Genomic DNA, 18,575 nt, shown 5'->3' with positions numbered 1-18,575 from the left:
GTCCAGACAGTTTCACTGGTAAATTCTACCAAACAAGGAAAAAAATGATACCAATTCTACACAAATCTTTCAGAAAAGCTAGTATTACCTTGATACCAAAGCCATACAAAAAAATCACAAGAAAACTACTGACCATTATCTCTCATGAACACAGACACAAAAGTACTTAATAAAATATTTCCAAATTGAATCCAGCAGTACATAAAAAGAATAATATAAAATGGCTAATTGGCATTTATCCCAATAATGCAAGATTAATGTAACATACAAAATCAATGTTATACATATTAATGAAATAAGGGAGGAAAATATAAATCAATAAATGCCGAAAAAGTTTTTGAAAAATTCAACACCTAATCATAATTAAAGAGAAAAACTCTCAAAAGACTACAAATAAAAAGGAATTTCCTCAAGCTGATGAAGGGTTTCTATATAAAATCAACAACTAACAGTTACTGGTAAAAGACTGCCTAGGGTTAGGAACAAGGCAAGAAATGTACACTCTCACTACTATTCAAGATTGTACTGAAGGGCCTGTACAGTGCAATAAAATCATTAAAATAAATTTTAGTCATACAGATTAGTCTAGAAGAAGAAAACGGTCTTTATTTCTAAATACCACGATCATCTATACAGAAAAATCTAAGGAATTTCCAAATAAAGTTGCAGGAATCATTAAGTGAGTTTAGCAATATTGCAGGATATATGATCAACATACCAAACTAGTTCTATTTTCATAGGCTAGTAACAAAAAAATAAATCTTTAAAACTCTCTTCACAAGAATATTTTTAAAAATGAAATATTTGGGTATGAATTTAACAAAAGACATACAAGATCTGTACACTGAAAACTACAAAACATTGCTGAGATAAAGAAAAACTATAAGTGAAATGATATACTATGTTCATGGATTGGAAGACTGTTACAACCATAACTCTCCTCAAACAAGTGTAAAGATATATATATACATATTCTCCTCTCTAAAAGTTTAAGCTTAATCTCAGCCCTTCTGCCCTATCTTGAGTAGGGGCTGGACTTGGTAACTCAATTCCAAAAAAAAAATGTGCAAGGAAAAAAGCAATAACTTCACAATGAAGAAACATGACAAATACTACCATAACCAAATGATCAAAGTTAATATAATCAATGATTAGTCATGTGGATAGCATATACTCTCTGATATGATGAGATGGGCACTTCACCTTTGTGTTATCCTTCCCTCCCCACCAAAAAAAAAACCTATTATTCCAGCGTAATCATGAGGAAAACATCAGAAAAACCCACACTGAGTGACATTCTACAAAATACATAACCAAAGCTCTTCAAAACTGTCAAAGTCATGAAAAAGAAGAAAAGACTGAAATTATCATAGATTAGAAAAGACTAAGGTTATAAATAATAATGCTATGTGGTATATCCTCAATTAGATCATGGAACAGAAAAAGAACATTCTTGAAAAACTAATAAAATCCAAATAAAGTATGGAGTTCAATTTACATCAGTGCATTGATATTGATTTCTTAGTTTTGACAAATGTGCCATAGTAATATAAGATGTTAACATCAGGAGAAACTGGGTAAAGTGTGTAAGGGAATTCTGTATACTGTATCTGCAACTTTCCTATAAATCTAAAACTATTCCAAACTAAAAAGTATACTTAATAAAACTCAGGCTTTTTTGTAAAGTTTTTCAAGCTGACACTTAAGCTTCTATGGAATTTCATACACCTAGTATATCCATTACAATTTTAAAAAGAAAAACAAGTTTAGATACTTACCCTGTCAGATTTCAAAACTTTAAAGCTATGATAATCAAGACAGTGTGTTGTTGACAAAAGGACAGAGGTATAGATTAGTGCAACAGAATCAAGAGTCCAAAAATAGTTTCAAATGTATTGATCAAATTTTATTTGGCAAAAATGCTCATGTCATTCAATGGGAAATGATAGTCTTTTTAATAAATGATGCTGAAAGACAGAACAACTTATATATATATACCAAAAATAAGGGTAACTACTATGAAGGGATAGAATAGGACTCTAAAAATGAAAAATAAAAGAGATTTTTTTTTAAAAAAGGGATTGATAAGATGTTGGTTGAAAAAGGGAAAAAGAAAAATTCAAAAAAAAAAAAGTTAAAAAAAATTAACTTTGAAAGACTAAAGAATCATGGGAAAAAAGCCTTGAATTCCATGTGCAGTATTCCCCTAGCGCTGGAGATCTGCCGTTCTCATTGATCGATAAACTTGGTCTTGGCTGGCTGTTCTTGCTGATCTTCTGGGGGAGGGGCATTAAGAGGGCATTTGATGTAATGAACCCTGGGTGTTATATGCAACTGACAAATCACAGAATTCTTTTTTTAAATATTTAATATTTTTTAATATTTTATTTATTTGAGAAAGAGAGCATGAGAGAGTGAGAACACAAACAGGGGAGAGGGGTAGAGGGGGAGGCAGGGAGCTGGATATGGGACTTGATCCCAGGATGACCTGAGCCCAAGGCAGACACTTAACTGACTGAGCCACCCAGGTGCCCTGAATCACTGAATTCTACCTCTGAAACTAATAATACAGTATATGTTAATTAAATGGGATTTAAATAAAATTTAAATTTAAATAAAAAATTTTAAAAGAAAAAAAATAAATGACGCTGAAAGAATTAGGTGTACTAATGGAAAAAAAATCAATCTTGACTTTTTCCTCATGTCATACATAGAAATTAAAATCATCAAAATGGATCATAGGCCTAAATTTATAGGCTAAGATGATAAAGTTTTATAAATATAATGTTCTAAATATAAGTATTTAGAAAAACTGATTTTTTTTCTTTTAGAAGAAAAGACAAGAGAAAATCTTGTAACCTTAAGTTAGGTAAATATTCTTAAATATGATACCAAAGGCATGAACCACAAAAAAAATTAAGAAACTGGACTTCATCTAGATTAAAAACTTTTTCTTATCAAAAGACACAAGAAAGTGAAAAAACAATACAACGAGGGCAAGAAAGTATTTTCAAACATATATCTGATAAAGAACTTATAGCCAGAACACATAAAGAAATCTTACAACTCATTAATAAGAAGATAAAAACCCAAATTTTTTTTAATTGGTCAAATGTTTTGAATAGACATCCCACAAAAGAAGATAACACCAATGGCCAACAAGCCCATAAAAAGATATCAACATTGCCAGTCATCATGGAAATGCAAACTAAAACTCCATATTCAGAATGGGCAAATCCACAAAGATAGAAAGTAGATTAGAGGTTGCAGAGGACTAAAAATAGAGCACAAATGGCTGGTAGGAAATTGGGAGGGACTGCTAATGGGTATAAGATTTCTTTTTGAAGTGATGAAAAAAAATGTTCTAAAATTAGATTGCAGTGATGACTGAGTAACTCTGTAAATATACTCAAAATCACTGAATTGTGTGTGCAGTAAATTAAATAGGTAAACTCTATAATGTGTGGCTTATTTATGAATAAACCTGTTAAAAAGTGAAATAAGGTTTACACTTGTAGGTATGTTCATGCAAACGCGCTATCCAGATTAATATCAAAAAGGGAAATAAACTAGGGACACCTGGGTGGCTCAGTCAGTTAAGCGTCTGCCTTGGGCTCAGGTTATGATCCCAGGGTCCTGGGATCGAGCCCCAAGTAGGGCTCCCTGATCAGCGGGGAGTCTGCTTCCCCTTATCCCTCTGCCTCTCCCCCCTCTTGTGTGCTCTCTCTCTCAAACAAATCAATAAAATCTTTTTTTAAAAAAAGGGCAAAAACTAGAAAAAAAAGAACCAAGCCCAAAGTTAGCTGGAGGAAGGAAATAATTAAGATTAGAGCAAGAATAAATGAAACAGAGAATACAAAAACAAAAGAAAAAATAATTAAAGCCAGAGTTTATTTTTTAAGAAGATCTAAAATATGGACAAATCCTTAGTTAGCTAGACTGAGAAAAAAAAGGGAAGACTCAAATAAAATCAGAAACAAAAGAAGAGACATTTTATTTCTGTGACATTGATGCCACAGAAATAAAAAAGATCACAAGGGACTCTTATGAATAATTATATGCCAACAAACTGGAAAAACTAGAAGAAATGGATAAATTCCTAGAAACATAAAACCTAACAAGACTGAATTAAGAAGAAAGAGAAAGCCTGAACAGACCAATAACAAATAAGGAGATTGAATCAGTAATGAAAAATCTCCTAAAATAAAGAAAGTCCCAGGACAGGCAGACTTCACAGATAAATTCCACTAATCATTTAAAGAATTAATATGAATCCTTCTTAAAATCTTCCAAAAAATAAAAGAGGGAACAGTTCCCAAATCATTTTATGAGGTTAGTATTAGCATGATACTAAAACCACAAGGAAAGAAAACTACAGGCCAATATCCTTGATGAACATAGATGCAGAACTCCTGAAGAAATAATATCAAACTGAATTCAACAGCATATTGAAAGGATCATCCACCATAATGAAGTGGGATTTATCCCTGGGATGCAAAGATGGCAGTATATGCAAATCAATGTGATATATCAGATTAACAGAAAAAAAAGATAAAAATCACATCATCTCAAGAAATGTAGAAAAAAACATTTGACAAAACACCATTTCATGATTAAAAGTCTCAAAAAACTAGGTATAGAAGGAATTTAACTCAACACAATAAAGATGACATATATATGAAAAACCCACAGTGAACATATTTAATGAAAAAAAACTGAAAGCTTTTCCTTTAAGATCAGGAACAAGACAAAGATGCCCACTCTTGCCACTTCTTTTCAACACAGTACTGGAAGTACTAGCCAGAGAAATTAGGCAAGAAAAAGAAATAACATCTAAATTGTAAAAGAAATAAAATTGTCTCTGTTTGTAGATGACATGATCTCATATGTGGAAAAACCTAAAGACTCCATTAAAAAACTGTCAAAACTAATAAATTCAGTAAAGTTGCAGGATATAAAATCAACATACAAAAGTCAATTGCATTTTTATACACTAACAGCAAACCATACAAAAAGGAAATTAAGAAAGCAACCATATTTATAATAGCATCAAAAATAATAATTTGAAATAAACTAAACCAAAAAGGAGAAAGACTTATACACTAAAAACTACAAAACACTGATGAAAGAAATTAAGACACAAATAAATGAAAAGCCATTCCTAATCCCTAGTTCATGGATTGGAACATTTTTTATTGTTAAAATGTCCACACTACCACAAATGACCTACAGATTCAATGAAATCCCTATCAAAATCCCAATGGCATTTTTTATATAAATAGAAAAAAGAATCCCAAAATTCCTACATACAATCCAGGAACCGAAAGCATAGGCAACAAAAGCAGAATTAGAGAAGTGGGACTACATCAAACCAAAAGGCTTCTGCAGAAAAAAGAAAACCATCAACAAAATGAAAAGGCAACCCACAGATTAGGAGAAAATATTTGCAAGCCATGTATCTATCTGATAAAGGGTTAATATCCAAAATATATAAGGAACTCCTACAATTCAATAGCAGTAATAATAACAACAACCCAATTTAAAAATGCGCAAAGGAACTGAATAGTCATTTCTGCAAAAAGACATAAATGACCAACAAGTATATGAAAAGGAGCTCAACATCACTAATCAATGGGGAAATGCAAATCAAAACCACAATGGAATATCATCTCAAATCTGTTGGGGCTATTAGCCAAAAAAAAAAAAAAAAAAAATCTTGGAAAGGATGTGGAAAAACTAGAAGCCCTGTACACTGTTGGTGGGAATGTAAATTGATATAGTCACTATGGAAAACAGTTACAGAGGTTCCTCGAAAAATTAAAGAGATAACAACTATATGCTGTGGCAATCTTCCTTCCAGGTATATATCCAAAGGAATGGAAATCAGGATCTCGAAGACATACCTGTAGTGCCATGTCCACCGCAGCATTACTCACAATAGTCAAAACATAAAAGCAACTTAAATGTCTGTTGACAGTTGAATGAATAAAGAAAATGTGATATCTAGATAGACACAGATAAGACATATAGACACACACACACACACACACACACATACGCTTCATCCTCAAAAAAGAAGGAAATCCTGCCATTTGTTACAACATAGATGAACCCAGAAGACATATGCTAAGTGAAATAGGCCAGACATAGAAAGACAAATACTATATGATCCCACTTACATGTGGAATCTAAAACAGTCAAACTCACAGAAGCAGAGAGTAGAATGGTGGTTACCAGGGGCTGGGGAGAGGGAGAAACACGGAAGTATTGATCAAAGGGTAAAGTTTCAATTATGTAAAATGAGTAAGACCTAGAAATCTACCATACAGCTTAGTGCCTACAGTTAACAATGTTGTAATGCAAACTTTAAAATTAGCTAAGAAGGCGGACCTTACATTAAATGCTGTCATCACAAAAAAAAAATAATAATAGAGAGGGAGGAAACTTTTGAGGTGACAGATATGTTTATGGCATTGATTGTGGTGATGATTTCTCGAGAATATACTCATGTACAAACTCACCAAGTTGTATACATGAAATATGTAATTTCTGTATGTCACTCATACCTCAATAAAGTGGGTTTTTAAAAAAAGCTCAAGGGGCGCCTGGGTGGCTCAGTCGTTAGGTGTCTGCCTTCGGCTCAGGTCATGATCCCAGGGTCCTGGGATCGAGCCCCACATCGGGCTCCCTGCTTGGCGGGAAGTCTCCTTCTCTCTCTCCCACTCCCCCTGCTTGTGTTCCCTCTCTCGCTATCTCTCTCTCTCTGTCAAATAAATATCTTAAAAAAAATAAAAATAAAAAAAATTTAAAAAGCTCAAAAAAGGATCTTAAAGCAATGTTCTAATCAAAAAATGGACAAAGAAACTAATTCCTTATTGAATATATTCTCTGACAAGTACTATGCTGGGTGCTCTATTGTTCTCAGTCCCTACCACACCATTCTAAGTAGGTAACATTTATCCCATTTTTTTTATTATGTTATGTTAATCACCATACATTACATCATTAGTTTTTGATGTAGTGTTCCATGATTGTTTGCATATAACACCCAATGCTCCATGCAAAACATGCCCTCTTTAATACCCATCACCAGGCTAACCCATCCTCCCACCCCCCTCCCCTCTAGAACCCTCAGTTTGTTTTTCAGAGTCCATAGTCTCTCATGGTTCGTCTCCCCCTCCGATTTCCACCCCCTTCATTCTTCCCCTCCTGCTATCTTCTTTTTTTTTTTTTTTAACATATAATGTATTATTTGCTTCAGAGGTACATTTTTTAAATGGAGAAAACTGGAAGGTCAAACTATTTGTCAAAGGACATACAGCTGGTTAGAAAAAGTCACCAAGCAGTGGGAATCCAACTCAGTTCTAGTCTCTAAACTTTACTACCCCCCAAAACTATAATCTCATTTCTTGGGGCACATGGGCTAATGGTAACAGAAGACAAAGAAAAATTAAATTAGATGAATGCCAAATTTGCAGGTAAAGAAAAGAATCTGTGTTCTTTAATAAAGAGAGACTAGATTATAAACTCCATAAAAATAAGGGTTGTGACGGTCTTCTTCCCCTCTGTATGTCTAGCACCTAATAAATATCAGTAAATGTCTGTTTAATTAACAAATGGGAAATAAAATACAGAATCAGTGAAATATAATTAACACATGACTGAGCTCTTATGATGATGGGTTAGCAAATGAGCCCCAATATTTTAAATTCAGGAAGCACTATTTATAATATTTAAGGAGTCATGGATATTTGGGGAACTTTCATAATACTTATTAAGCAAATAAATGAATAATTTGTCCAACAAAAAAGAAATCAGTAGCGGACCAAGAAAATCTGAACTGGATTTCTGAGCAAGTTTGGCCTGATGACTAGTGAACATGATGACATCTCTAAATCCAATGCTTGACCAAGGGGCCTCACTGGTTGATGGATTACACAAATCCTCTCCTTAGGTATTCAAAAAACTTATAGCAGAACAATTATGTGGGCTGTTGGCACATTCCAGATAGACTGACTTAAATATATACACAGGATTGATACCCTTTTATTTAACAAGCTACAGCATAGAAAGCCCATTTCTATTTGATTATTAACCAAAAAAAGTTTCTTTATGTAAGAATATGATGGTGCTAACCCATCATTGTAAGGGCATGTGCCTTTGAGCTTTTTACGGGTGGTGAATGACAGGCACTTTGCAGTTCCTCTTGCTCTAATTCTCTCATAATAATATCACACAACTGGTAAAGAAGTTGTTAAGGTTAAGGATGAAGTCCCCCTACCTCCCACCCAAGGACCTCCCTTATTGGTAGATAAGAGCTTGGTACCTCCGCCTCTAACCCACCAAACAAACCAATTTGAATGGCTTATCAAGGAAGTTCAACCTTCTAATATCCAGAGATTCTATTTCTAACACCTAAGAATTCACAATAGACTCAAAAGAAATTTACTACCATTTTTAAATTACAGTAAAACACTTTGAGCTCATTATTTTATACCAATGTCATCATGTAAACAAAGTCAAGTATCAGTACATTTTTCTAATGTTCACTCACGAGTTACAGAAATCTTTTGGTTTTTTTATGTAAATACCTTGTAACCAGGACTACCCATTAATCCATCCTTTCCATGTCTTCCTGGTTCTCCCTAAAAAATAAACACATGTATTTTAATATATTTTTTGCACTAATTTTTCTTTCTAAAAGAAGGCAGTACAATTTTTATTTAAAGTAAAATACTGAAGAGCTTTTTCTATCAAACTCACAGCACGTCCAGGAAGGCCAGGAAATCCAGCATTCCCCTTTTCACCTTTTGCACCCTGTATTAAAAACAAACACTTAGAAAACAATCCATGCAATAATTTTATTTTCAATTTTTGTTTTTACTACTCAGAAAAGCTTCATTTTTTTGTTTGCTTAGCTTTCTGACTCTGTGCTTGTGCCTTCAACACATCCACAATGATTTTCTGCTCAATAAAGCAAGCATGCTTGACCTTGGCATGGGCATATTTAGCACACATGGAACCACCATGGGCCCTGCTGACATGTTTTTTCATTTTAGGCAAATTCCTAAGACTTTAGGTCTCACAGCACAAATTCTTTGAAGTTGGCTTGGGCACACACATGTGGATCTTGGTGGTTTCCCAACTTTTTCTTGGTACAAAGGTAAACAATTCTTTTACCAGAGGTTCTGGACAGCCTAGTTTTGCTAGAGGCTGTATTGTAGAATAGCCTGTGATGGCAGCTGGACCATTGGGAATGCCTCTGGACACCATCCCCAGAGGAGGTACAATAATGATTTAAAAATTCCAACTCAAACTTAAGTTAAAAAGTTAACCTCTTTACGTAGTGACAGAATTTATGGAACTACAGCTAGAGTTGGCTCTACAACTCCCGGCAAAGCATTATTTTACCAGGCCAGTGGACACAAAGACATTAAAAAGCAATGGTGAATGCAGGATTACAAGCATCTAAAAACAGAAACCACATCTTAGCAAAATTAAAAAGCAGTGAGTATTGTAAATATAATATACAGAAAATATAATCATCCTCCAATGTGAGGAAATTGGAAGGCCCATAACTGATTCTCCATGGACATGCTGTTAAGCAGCTCCCACTTCCTCCCAAAGAATCTCTCTTTATAAATATTTTAAAAATTCAGAATGATCAATAACATGATGTATTCTTATAAAATACCACACACCAGGTATTATTCTATTTTTTCATTATTCTAAATAAATTTCCTGAGAAAGGTGAACAAAGCTAATTGCTATAATGATGAGTGAGCTGGGACTGAAATACAAGTTTTCTACTTCTATGACATCCAAAGTTCCATACAGATACTTTGTTTTATAATCCATACTTCCCTTTTTGCCATAAAATCCAGTTGATCCTTTATCTCCTTTGGGGCCCATTTCACCCTAAAAGACAAAATATAAATACTGAATTTTATTATTTATTTTTTTAATTTTTTATTTTAATTCCAGTATTTGTTATGTCTATTTTTATGTGATTTAACCAGAGAATTCTTCTGTGTGTACCTCAAGAAAATGTGTATTCTATTTCTCTTGTTTTAAATATATCTTTTCAAACCATGTATTCTGAAGTATGCTTCAAGTTCTTGTTGAAAAAAAAAAAGACAACTTTATTCATTTAAAATAAAGCATATCAGAGGGGATGTGGGGGATGGGTGAAATAGATGAAGGGGATTAAGAGTAAACTTATGATGAGAACTGAGTAATGAGGTATAGAATTGTTGAATCATTATATTGTACACCTGAAACTAATATGACACTATATGTTCACTAACTGGAATTAAATTATTGAATTTTAGAGAAATATGAAAATGTCCCTTAAAGCTTAAAGAAAAAAACAGCACCAATTATAAACAAAGTTTAATTGCCAATATAAAATAAAATAGAAATAATTTAAGCTTTGTTTATAAAGCCCTATTTTTGAGGCTTTATGAAGAAAAACAAGGAAAAATAAGGATAGTTGGTACCATAACAGGGCTTATAGTTAAAAGAATTTTCATATATTAAAACTTACTCATCAATGTTTAAATACCAAAACATTTGTGACTGGAAATTTTAAAGAAAATTTGTAAAAAGCTTTATGTAAATTATGATAGTAATCCAATCATTTACTTTAATATACTTTACATTTGAGCATTTATTTATAACACATTTGTAACATAAAGAAGTTTTAATTTAAAATAAAATGCAACATTACTGAATATTAAAAGACTAGATTGTTTTTCAACCTTTAATCCTGGCATTCCATGAAGCCCAGGAAAACCAGGAAGTCCACGGTCACCCTGAAAATAAAACTAAAATTAATGAAAGAAAATACATTTCAGCCTAAAAAAATCATCATATATTCAACTTCACCCTTGTCAAAATCCACTGGAAAAAAAATCTTTGAACAGTTAAACGCATATCTACATTAAAACCCTATCTCTATGAAACATCAATCCTCATTTATCAGAGTTTCCTTTATGATTAGAAAAGGAAAGTATTTTGAGACTTAGGTGAACTTGTTCCAGTTCTGTGAAAAATGCTGTTGGCATATATATACATATTTTGCAGGGGTCGGGGAGTGCAAGCATGAGGAGGAGGGGGAGGGTTGGAAAGGGGGAGAGGGAGAGAGAGAGAATCTTAAGCAGGCTCCATGCTCAGCGTGGAGCCCAATGCAGAGCTCCATCACATGACCCTGAGATCATGACCTGAGCCGAAATCAAGAGTTAGTTGCTTAACCAAATGAGCCACCCAGGTGCCCCAAATGCTGTTGGTATTTTAAGGAATTACACTGAATCTATAGATTGCTTTGGGTAGTGTGGACATTTTAACATTAATTCTTCTAATCCTTGGGTATAAAATATCTTTCCATTGCGTCATTTTCAATTTCTTTCATCAGTGTCTTAAAGTTTTCATTGTAAAGGTCTCTTACCTACTTGGTTAAATCAAAAAACATGGAGACAAATGAAAATGAAAACACAATGATCCAAAATTTTGGAGATGCAGCAAAAAACCATTAGTAGTACATGAACTCAGTAAAGTTGCAGGATACAAAATTAATACCCAGAAATCAGTAGCATTTCTATGCACTAATAATGAAATAGCAGAAAGAGAAATTAAGAAAAGAATCACATTCACAATTGCACCAAAAATAATGAAATACCTAGGGATAAACTTAACCAAGGAAGTAAAAAACCTATAGTTTGAAAACTATAATTCAATGTAATCCCTATCAAAGTACCATCAGCATTTTTTCAGAACTAGAACAAATAATGCTAAAATTTGTATGAAACCACAAAAGACCCCAAATAGCCAAAGAAATCTTGAGAAAGAAGAAAAAAGCTGGAGGTATCATACTTCCAGATTTCAAGATACACTAAAAGCTATAGTAATCAAAACAGTATGGCATTGGCACAAAAATAAACACATAGATCAATAAAACAAAATAGCCCAGAAATAAGCCCATGCTTATATGGTCAATTAATCTATAACAAAGAAAGCAAGAATATACAATGGGGAAAAGATAGTTTCTTCAATAAATGGGAAAACTGCACAATTACAGGCAAAATAATGAAATTGGAACACTTTCTAACACCATACACAAAAAATAAACTCAAAAGGATTAAAGACCTAAATGTGAAACCTAAACCAGAAAAAGTCTAGAAGAAAGAACAGGCAATAATTTCTCTGACACTGGTTGTCACAACATTTTTCTGGCTATGTCTGCTAAAGCAAAGGAAACAAAATGAAAAATAAACTACTGGGACTACATCAAAATAAAAAGGTTCTGCACAGCAAAGGAATTATCAATAAAACAAAAAGGCAACCTACTGAATGGGAGAAGATTATTTGCAAATGATATATCCATATATATTTTAAAAATATAAAGAACTTCTACAACTCAACACCAAAAAAAAAAAAAATCTGATTTTAAAATGGGTAGAGGACCTGAACATACATTTTTCCAAAGAAGACATAAAGATGGCCTGCAGACACATGAAAAGATGCTCAATATCACTCATCATCAGGGAAATGCAAATCAAAACTACAATGAGGTATCTATCACCTCACACCTGTCAAAATGGCTAAAATCAAAAAGTTAAGAAATAAAAAGTATTGGCAAGGATGTGGGGGAAAAAAAAGGAAATTGGCACAGCCACTGTGAAAAGCAGTATGGAGTTTCCTCAAAAAATTAAAAAGAGAAATACAATAAGATCTAAAATTCCACTAGTAGGTATTTGCACAAAGAAAAAAAATATTAATTCAAAAAGATATCTGGACCCCTATGTTTACTGCAGCATTATTTTTAATAGCCAAGATAGGGAAACAGCCCAAGTGTCCGTCAATTGATGAACAGAGTAAAAAAAAAATGTGTTATGTATGTATATATGTATATATAATGGATTATTATGCAGCCATAAAAAGAATGATATCTTGCCCTTTGCAACAATACAGATGGAGCTAGGAATATTAGGCTAAGTGAAATAAGTCAGACTGAGAAAGACAAATACCATGTGATTTCACTCATATGTGGAATCTAAAAAACAAACAAAAAGCAGAATCAGACCTATAAATTACAGAGAACTAATGGGTGCCAGAGGAATGAGGGGTAGAGAGATGGTCAAAGTGGCTGAAGGGCAGTAGGAGATACAGGCTTCCAGTTATGGAATGAAAAAGTCAAGGGAATAAAAGGCACAACATAGGGAATATAGTCAATGATATTATAATAACATTGTATGGTGACAGATGGGAGCTATACTTATGGTGAGCATAGTATAACATATAAAGACACCGAATTACTATATTGTACACCTGAAATTACTGTAGCATTGGGTGTCAGCTACACTTAAATAAAAAAATTTAAATCTTAAATCTTAATATTTTTAAAAAAATATTCACATAAAGAGTGACATAGTTATTGAAGGGATAAAACCCTCCAAAGGCAGTTTTCATTCTAAGTTTCCGTATCATTATCAGCTTAAATCACCAGACCCCATGGTTACATTGCTACTGCATTTTCAGTTTCCAGCATTATCTACTGACATCCCACTGTGAAAGAAGAGGATCAACCTCTCAAACCAACCAACACCCTCTCCCCATCTCCACTTCTAGGAAGCACAAATCCCCTTAGCTTTCTATTACAACTTTGGTTGAATCAATAGTCATTATTTCTGATACTAAGATTCACAACTAAGCCATAAATATGCTGATTGCTTGCCTTTTCTTGCCCTACAGTTAAAAACTGCCTGTTTTGGAAAGAGGTAGGGGGTTGACACCTTATTTTCCTATAAACTTACTACAATATTGAACTCCAATCTCCAATTGTCAAAATCACTTTGAAATATACTCATATACATTGAAACTTTGATATTCTTTGTCTTTTCTAGAGCCTTCTCATTTGTCTCATACACATTTGTTCTCCTCTGTTTATTCCCTTGTTAGGGGAATACATCATCCCATAGCTTCTGAAAAGGAATTCATGGGAGACAACTTTTTGAAACCTTAAATTTCTGAAAATATCTTTATTCTGTTCACTTATGTAATTAATAATTCACATATAGAAGTATAGTTTAGACTTTTCTTTTCCTTTCAGACCTTTGAAGGTTCTGCTCCATTCCCTTCTTGACTTTAGTGTCACCAGTGAGCTGTTTGAAGCCTTTCTGATTCTGATCATTTGTATATGACATTTTTTTTGGTGGTTGTAGGGTTTTCCCTCTCAGAAAGCTTGTAGGATCTCCTATTGTTTATAGTGTCTTACAATGTCAAATTATACAATATTCAGCATAAATATGGTCTATAATCATCCATTACGCTAAGCAGTATGGAAGACTTTTCATCTCTAATGACCCCATGCTTACACATGTGGACTCAGACCACATACCCAAACTCCATCCACATTTCACATACACAACCTTCCCTCTAAGCATATGTTAGAAGGCACTCAGAAGGACAGAGACAGGAAAGAGGCTTGCAGACCCTGGGAATGGAACTGGGGTGTGCTATACAAGGAGTGTAAGGACCCAGGATCTGGAATGTGGTCTACAAGGGGGTCATGTGCTACAGGAGGGCCTCTAGATTGGTCGTGAAGACCCATCACTTCCTACCAAGGAACACAGCTGAAGCACCATCTATCAGGGGTTCTCCCTCCCTGAAGGCACTAATGACAGTTTGTCCAAGTCTTCTCAGGTCTTCTATCAGTTTCTTCTAAGATTTTTTGCTGATCTTTAATTTTCCTAAGATATTTTCTGATTCCTAATGATCAGTTCATATGGAAGCTGATGATAAACTCTCAGGGAGTACTGTTCAATGACTGAGATTCTCTATATATGGGGGGGGGGGGGGCGGGGCTCTGGGTCATTTCCCTAAATAGCTCTGGCTATCAGTGGATTCCCCATAGAAGGATCTTCTTTGCCTATAAGTACAACTCCCTCCTTTTCTTTTCAGTCTAGAGACCTTCAGTTTTATCTTCTCTGGATAATAAACTTATATATCCTGCCAGGGTAGAAGAAGGGAGATTCACTTCACTGTACAGAGGTTAGGAAGGGATAGCAGGATCTCATTGTTCTTAAAGGAATATTCAAACATGCTTCCATTCTTTTAATTTTTTTAAAGATTTTATTTATTTATTTGTCAGAGACAGAGAGACAGAGATAGCACAAGCAGAGGGAGCAGCAGGCAGAAGGAGAAGCAGGCTCCCTGATGGGCAAGGAGCCCAATGCAGGACTAGATCCCAGGATCCTGGAATTGTGACCTGAGCCAAAGGCAGATGCTTAACTGACTGAACCACCCAGGTGTCCCCATGCTTCAATTTTTAGCCCTACCTTCAATTCACTCCCAGTTTCAGAAATTACTTTGTATTACCATTTCCTAAGCTTTTGGGGTATCTGTATGCATAGGTATGTGTGTTTGAGCACGTGTGCATGTGTGTGTGCAAAAGGGATTCTCTCTCATATGAATCATATTACTTTTTAAGATTGAGCTTCCTTGGGTCCTTTCAGATTCCAAAAATGTAGACCTATTATCTTCTTTTTTATTCTCTGTGTCATGTTAGGTTTTATTATTATAATTATTATTCCATGGCTGTTGCTTTATGGGAGTTTAAGAGATAGAGAAAGTTAATGTGTATGTTCTACCCTTCACCTTCATCAAGAAGTCCTAGTGACTTATTGATGCTTAAACAGTAATATCCAGAGCATCCTGCCCTCTAGGGAGGTAGGTTCCCATCAATTCACCATTAAGGAGACAGCAAGACAGATATAAGAAAGATATAAATTGATAAAGTATACATATGGTGTAATCTCCAATTGTTCCCATTATACTTTCCACTGGGAGGCTTTAAACCTCCTGGAGGGTTATTACTATGACCTCTTGTGTAGGGGTGCTAATATTCATTCACTTATTCTGTTTTATGCTGAACCAATTTCATTCTTTCTCCACTCTGGTTAATTGCAGGAAAATCTGGGAATGTACTTATCTGACTAGACCAATACACTATTGGCCTTCTTAATTAAAAAAAAAAAAAAAAAATTGAATTTTAACAACTGATCTAGTCCACAGATTGAAATATTCCTTTCCACTAGTGAAAGAATGGGAGCCATTATAAAATATATTTTTGCAGAGAGGGAACTGGGGCTTCAAGTCCAGGAATCCCCTCATCCTCTCCCATAATAACTGATGTCAAATAAGAAATAAAAATTACATTATACTTTAGATCTATCTGTATTATGTTTGGTTCCTTTAATTTATCTCTAAGTGTATGTGATATAAAAAGTATGCTAGGCTTATGGTTACATCCAAAATTCTGCTCACCTTTTACTATCACAGAGAAGATTTTTATCTGGGCACACAGCTTCCCAAGTAGAGACTCTATTTCCCAGGCTCCTTTGCAGTTAAGCGTGGCCACCTAACAAAGTTCTTGCTAGCAGAATGTGTAGAGGACTACAGCCCGCAACTTCCACAGAATTTATTAAAAGGAAAGTGATGACTAGTGATGAAGCCTTGCCTACGTGGAAGGGAACACTCTGAGACCAGACCAACAAGAAGGAAAAACATGAGTCTTTGGATGAGTACGTAAACAACTGATTACGGGAGAAATATAAACTCTCATTTACACCACTGCATTTTGGGGTTTATGGTATTTTTTGGCTGGTAAAGAATGTCCTTCTCGTGGGGAATAGCTTTCCCGTGACCATCTTAATTTTCCACTAAAGATTAAAAACAATCTGTGTGTATATGGGAGAGAAAGATAGACAACAGAAGATCCACTAAAAGCCCACACATTCTAGAATTTATTAATCCTAAAATGCAATAATTTAACCAAAGAATAAAAGAAAAAAAAATAAGATGGGCGCCTGGGTGGCTCAGTCGTTAAGTGTCTGCCTTCGGCTCAGGTCATGATCCCGGGGTCCTGGGATCGAGGTCCGCGTCGGGCTCCCTGCTCAGCGGGAAGCCTGCTTCTCCCTCTCCCACTCCCCCGGCTTGTGTTCCCTCTCTCACTATCTCTCTCTCTGTCAAATAAATAAATTTAAAAAAAATAATAATAATAAGATTCAGGGGGAGACCAAGAGGCACAACAAGAAAACTGGATGATATTCTCCCCCCTACATGTAGACTCCTAATATTAGAACCAAAACCACTTTTTGGTTTTTGTTTTTTGTTTTTTCCTTTTTGCTTGGGGCAGGAAGGAGTGGTAACAGTTTCTACAGAGAGAAAAGATTAAGTTAAGACTACCTGAGCTAACTCTTTAGAAGCTGTGTTGAAATAACCTGTTGATGGCCGGGCTAGACAAAGATATACTCTTGATAAAATGGAATTTAGCTGGACAGTAAATACTTGATAGAAATACAGAAGAAAGAAGACAAATCAGGATTCCCTATTAAGGCTGAACAAAGTCTAAGAATTCCACTCTCTGGCTACAGGTTATAGAAAACATAATCTTCAAATTTTAATTTACCAGAGATAACAAACAAATCTCAGATGAAGTGAGAAGACCAGGAGCATTCAACCACATTAGAATGGAAAAATAAAAATCTGGACAAAGCTACCCTCATGTGCATAAATAAGATTTTTAAGTAAAATACAAAGGCGTAGCATACATATTAACATATAGCAGTCAAGCGGGGCAAGGAAGGCAAGGAGAGAGAGGTAAGAAATTTAGTGAGCAAATTGTTGAGGAATACTGAAACAATATCTACAAAATACAGAACATAAGAAAGTGTTATCTGAACACAGCAAACCTTTGAAGAATTTAGGGGTTGGGGGGCTAACCCCCATGCAGTTGAAAATCCACATATAACTTCTGACTCTCCAAAAACTTAACTACTAATAGACTACTGTTAACTAGAAGTCTTATGAATAACACAAATAAGTGATTAACATATAATTTTTATGTTATGTGTATTATATTCCGTCTTCTTATAATGAAGTAAGCTAGAGAAAAGAAAACATTATTAAGGAAAATACGTTTACAGTATTATACTGTATTTATTGAAAAAAAAATAAGTAGACCTGTGCAGTTCAAACTCATGTTGTTCACCCAAGTTATGTCCAAGGTTTAAAATAATGGGTTGCAAAAAAGTGGTAAAGTTAAGCCAAAATCTATCCACAATGGGCATGTAATGCAAATGACAAATAAATGCTCTTGTGTTGGTCATCTGCTACTGTAATACAGCTTAATTTATGTTAATTAATACAAAAATTGGTATGCTAGAGAAAGGAGACTGCCAAAACAATATCAAAAAATATATATGGCACTGGCTTTGGGGCTAGGTAGTGAACAATGAAAACAATTACTAAAAGTGTAAAAAATGGTGATTCATTTAATAAAGTGGTAAATATCTGATAAAAACTTTGCTGGTAATACTTGCAAAGGCAAATAATGCATCAAATGAACTTAGAGCTACAGGTAAAGAACTGAGAAAACAGAATGTTGGTATCATGAATTGATTGGTGTTGGCTGTTTACAAAAGGCACTGTAAAAGAAAGAAGCTCAGAAAAGAATTGGCCGATTTGCAAGTAGTAATTAAAAGGAATAGACCAAGTCCAAAAATACTGGGATTGGA

General features: G+C 34.3%; 1 protein-coding gene across 1 annotated transcript in view; it reads right to left on the bottom strand.

Annotated features, from left to right (window-relative positions):
• COL21A1 (collagen type XXI alpha 1 chain) overlaps window positions 1-18,575 on the bottom strand; it is a 180,973-nt gene that overhangs the window by 56,706 nt on the left and 105,692 nt on the right. Inside the window, exons 13-16 of the mRNA XM_032409621.1 lie at window positions 10,761-10,814; window positions 9,865-9,918; window positions 8,764-8,817; window positions 8,592-8,645 (exon numbers count right to left, since the gene is read on the bottom strand). Of these exons, the coding sequence (XP_032265512.1) occupies window positions 8,592-8,645; window positions 8,764-8,817; window positions 9,865-9,918; window positions 10,761-10,814 (216 nt within the window). The remainder of the gene's footprint in view (window positions 1-8,591; window positions 8,646-8,763; window positions 8,818-9,864; window positions 9,919-10,760; window positions 10,815-18,575) is intronic.

Source organism: Phoca vitulina, unplaced genomic scaffold (genome assembly GCF_004348235.1).
Source record: "Phoca vitulina isolate PV1807 unplaced genomic scaffold, GSC_HSeal_1.0 scaffold11, whole genome shotgun sequence".
Classification (NCBI taxonomy): domain Eukaryota; kingdom Metazoa; phylum Chordata; class Mammalia; order Carnivora; family Phocidae; genus Phoca; species Phoca vitulina.
The sequence above is the reverse complement of the archived record's forward strand: the minus strand, read 5'-3'. Positions and strand labels throughout refer to the sequence as shown.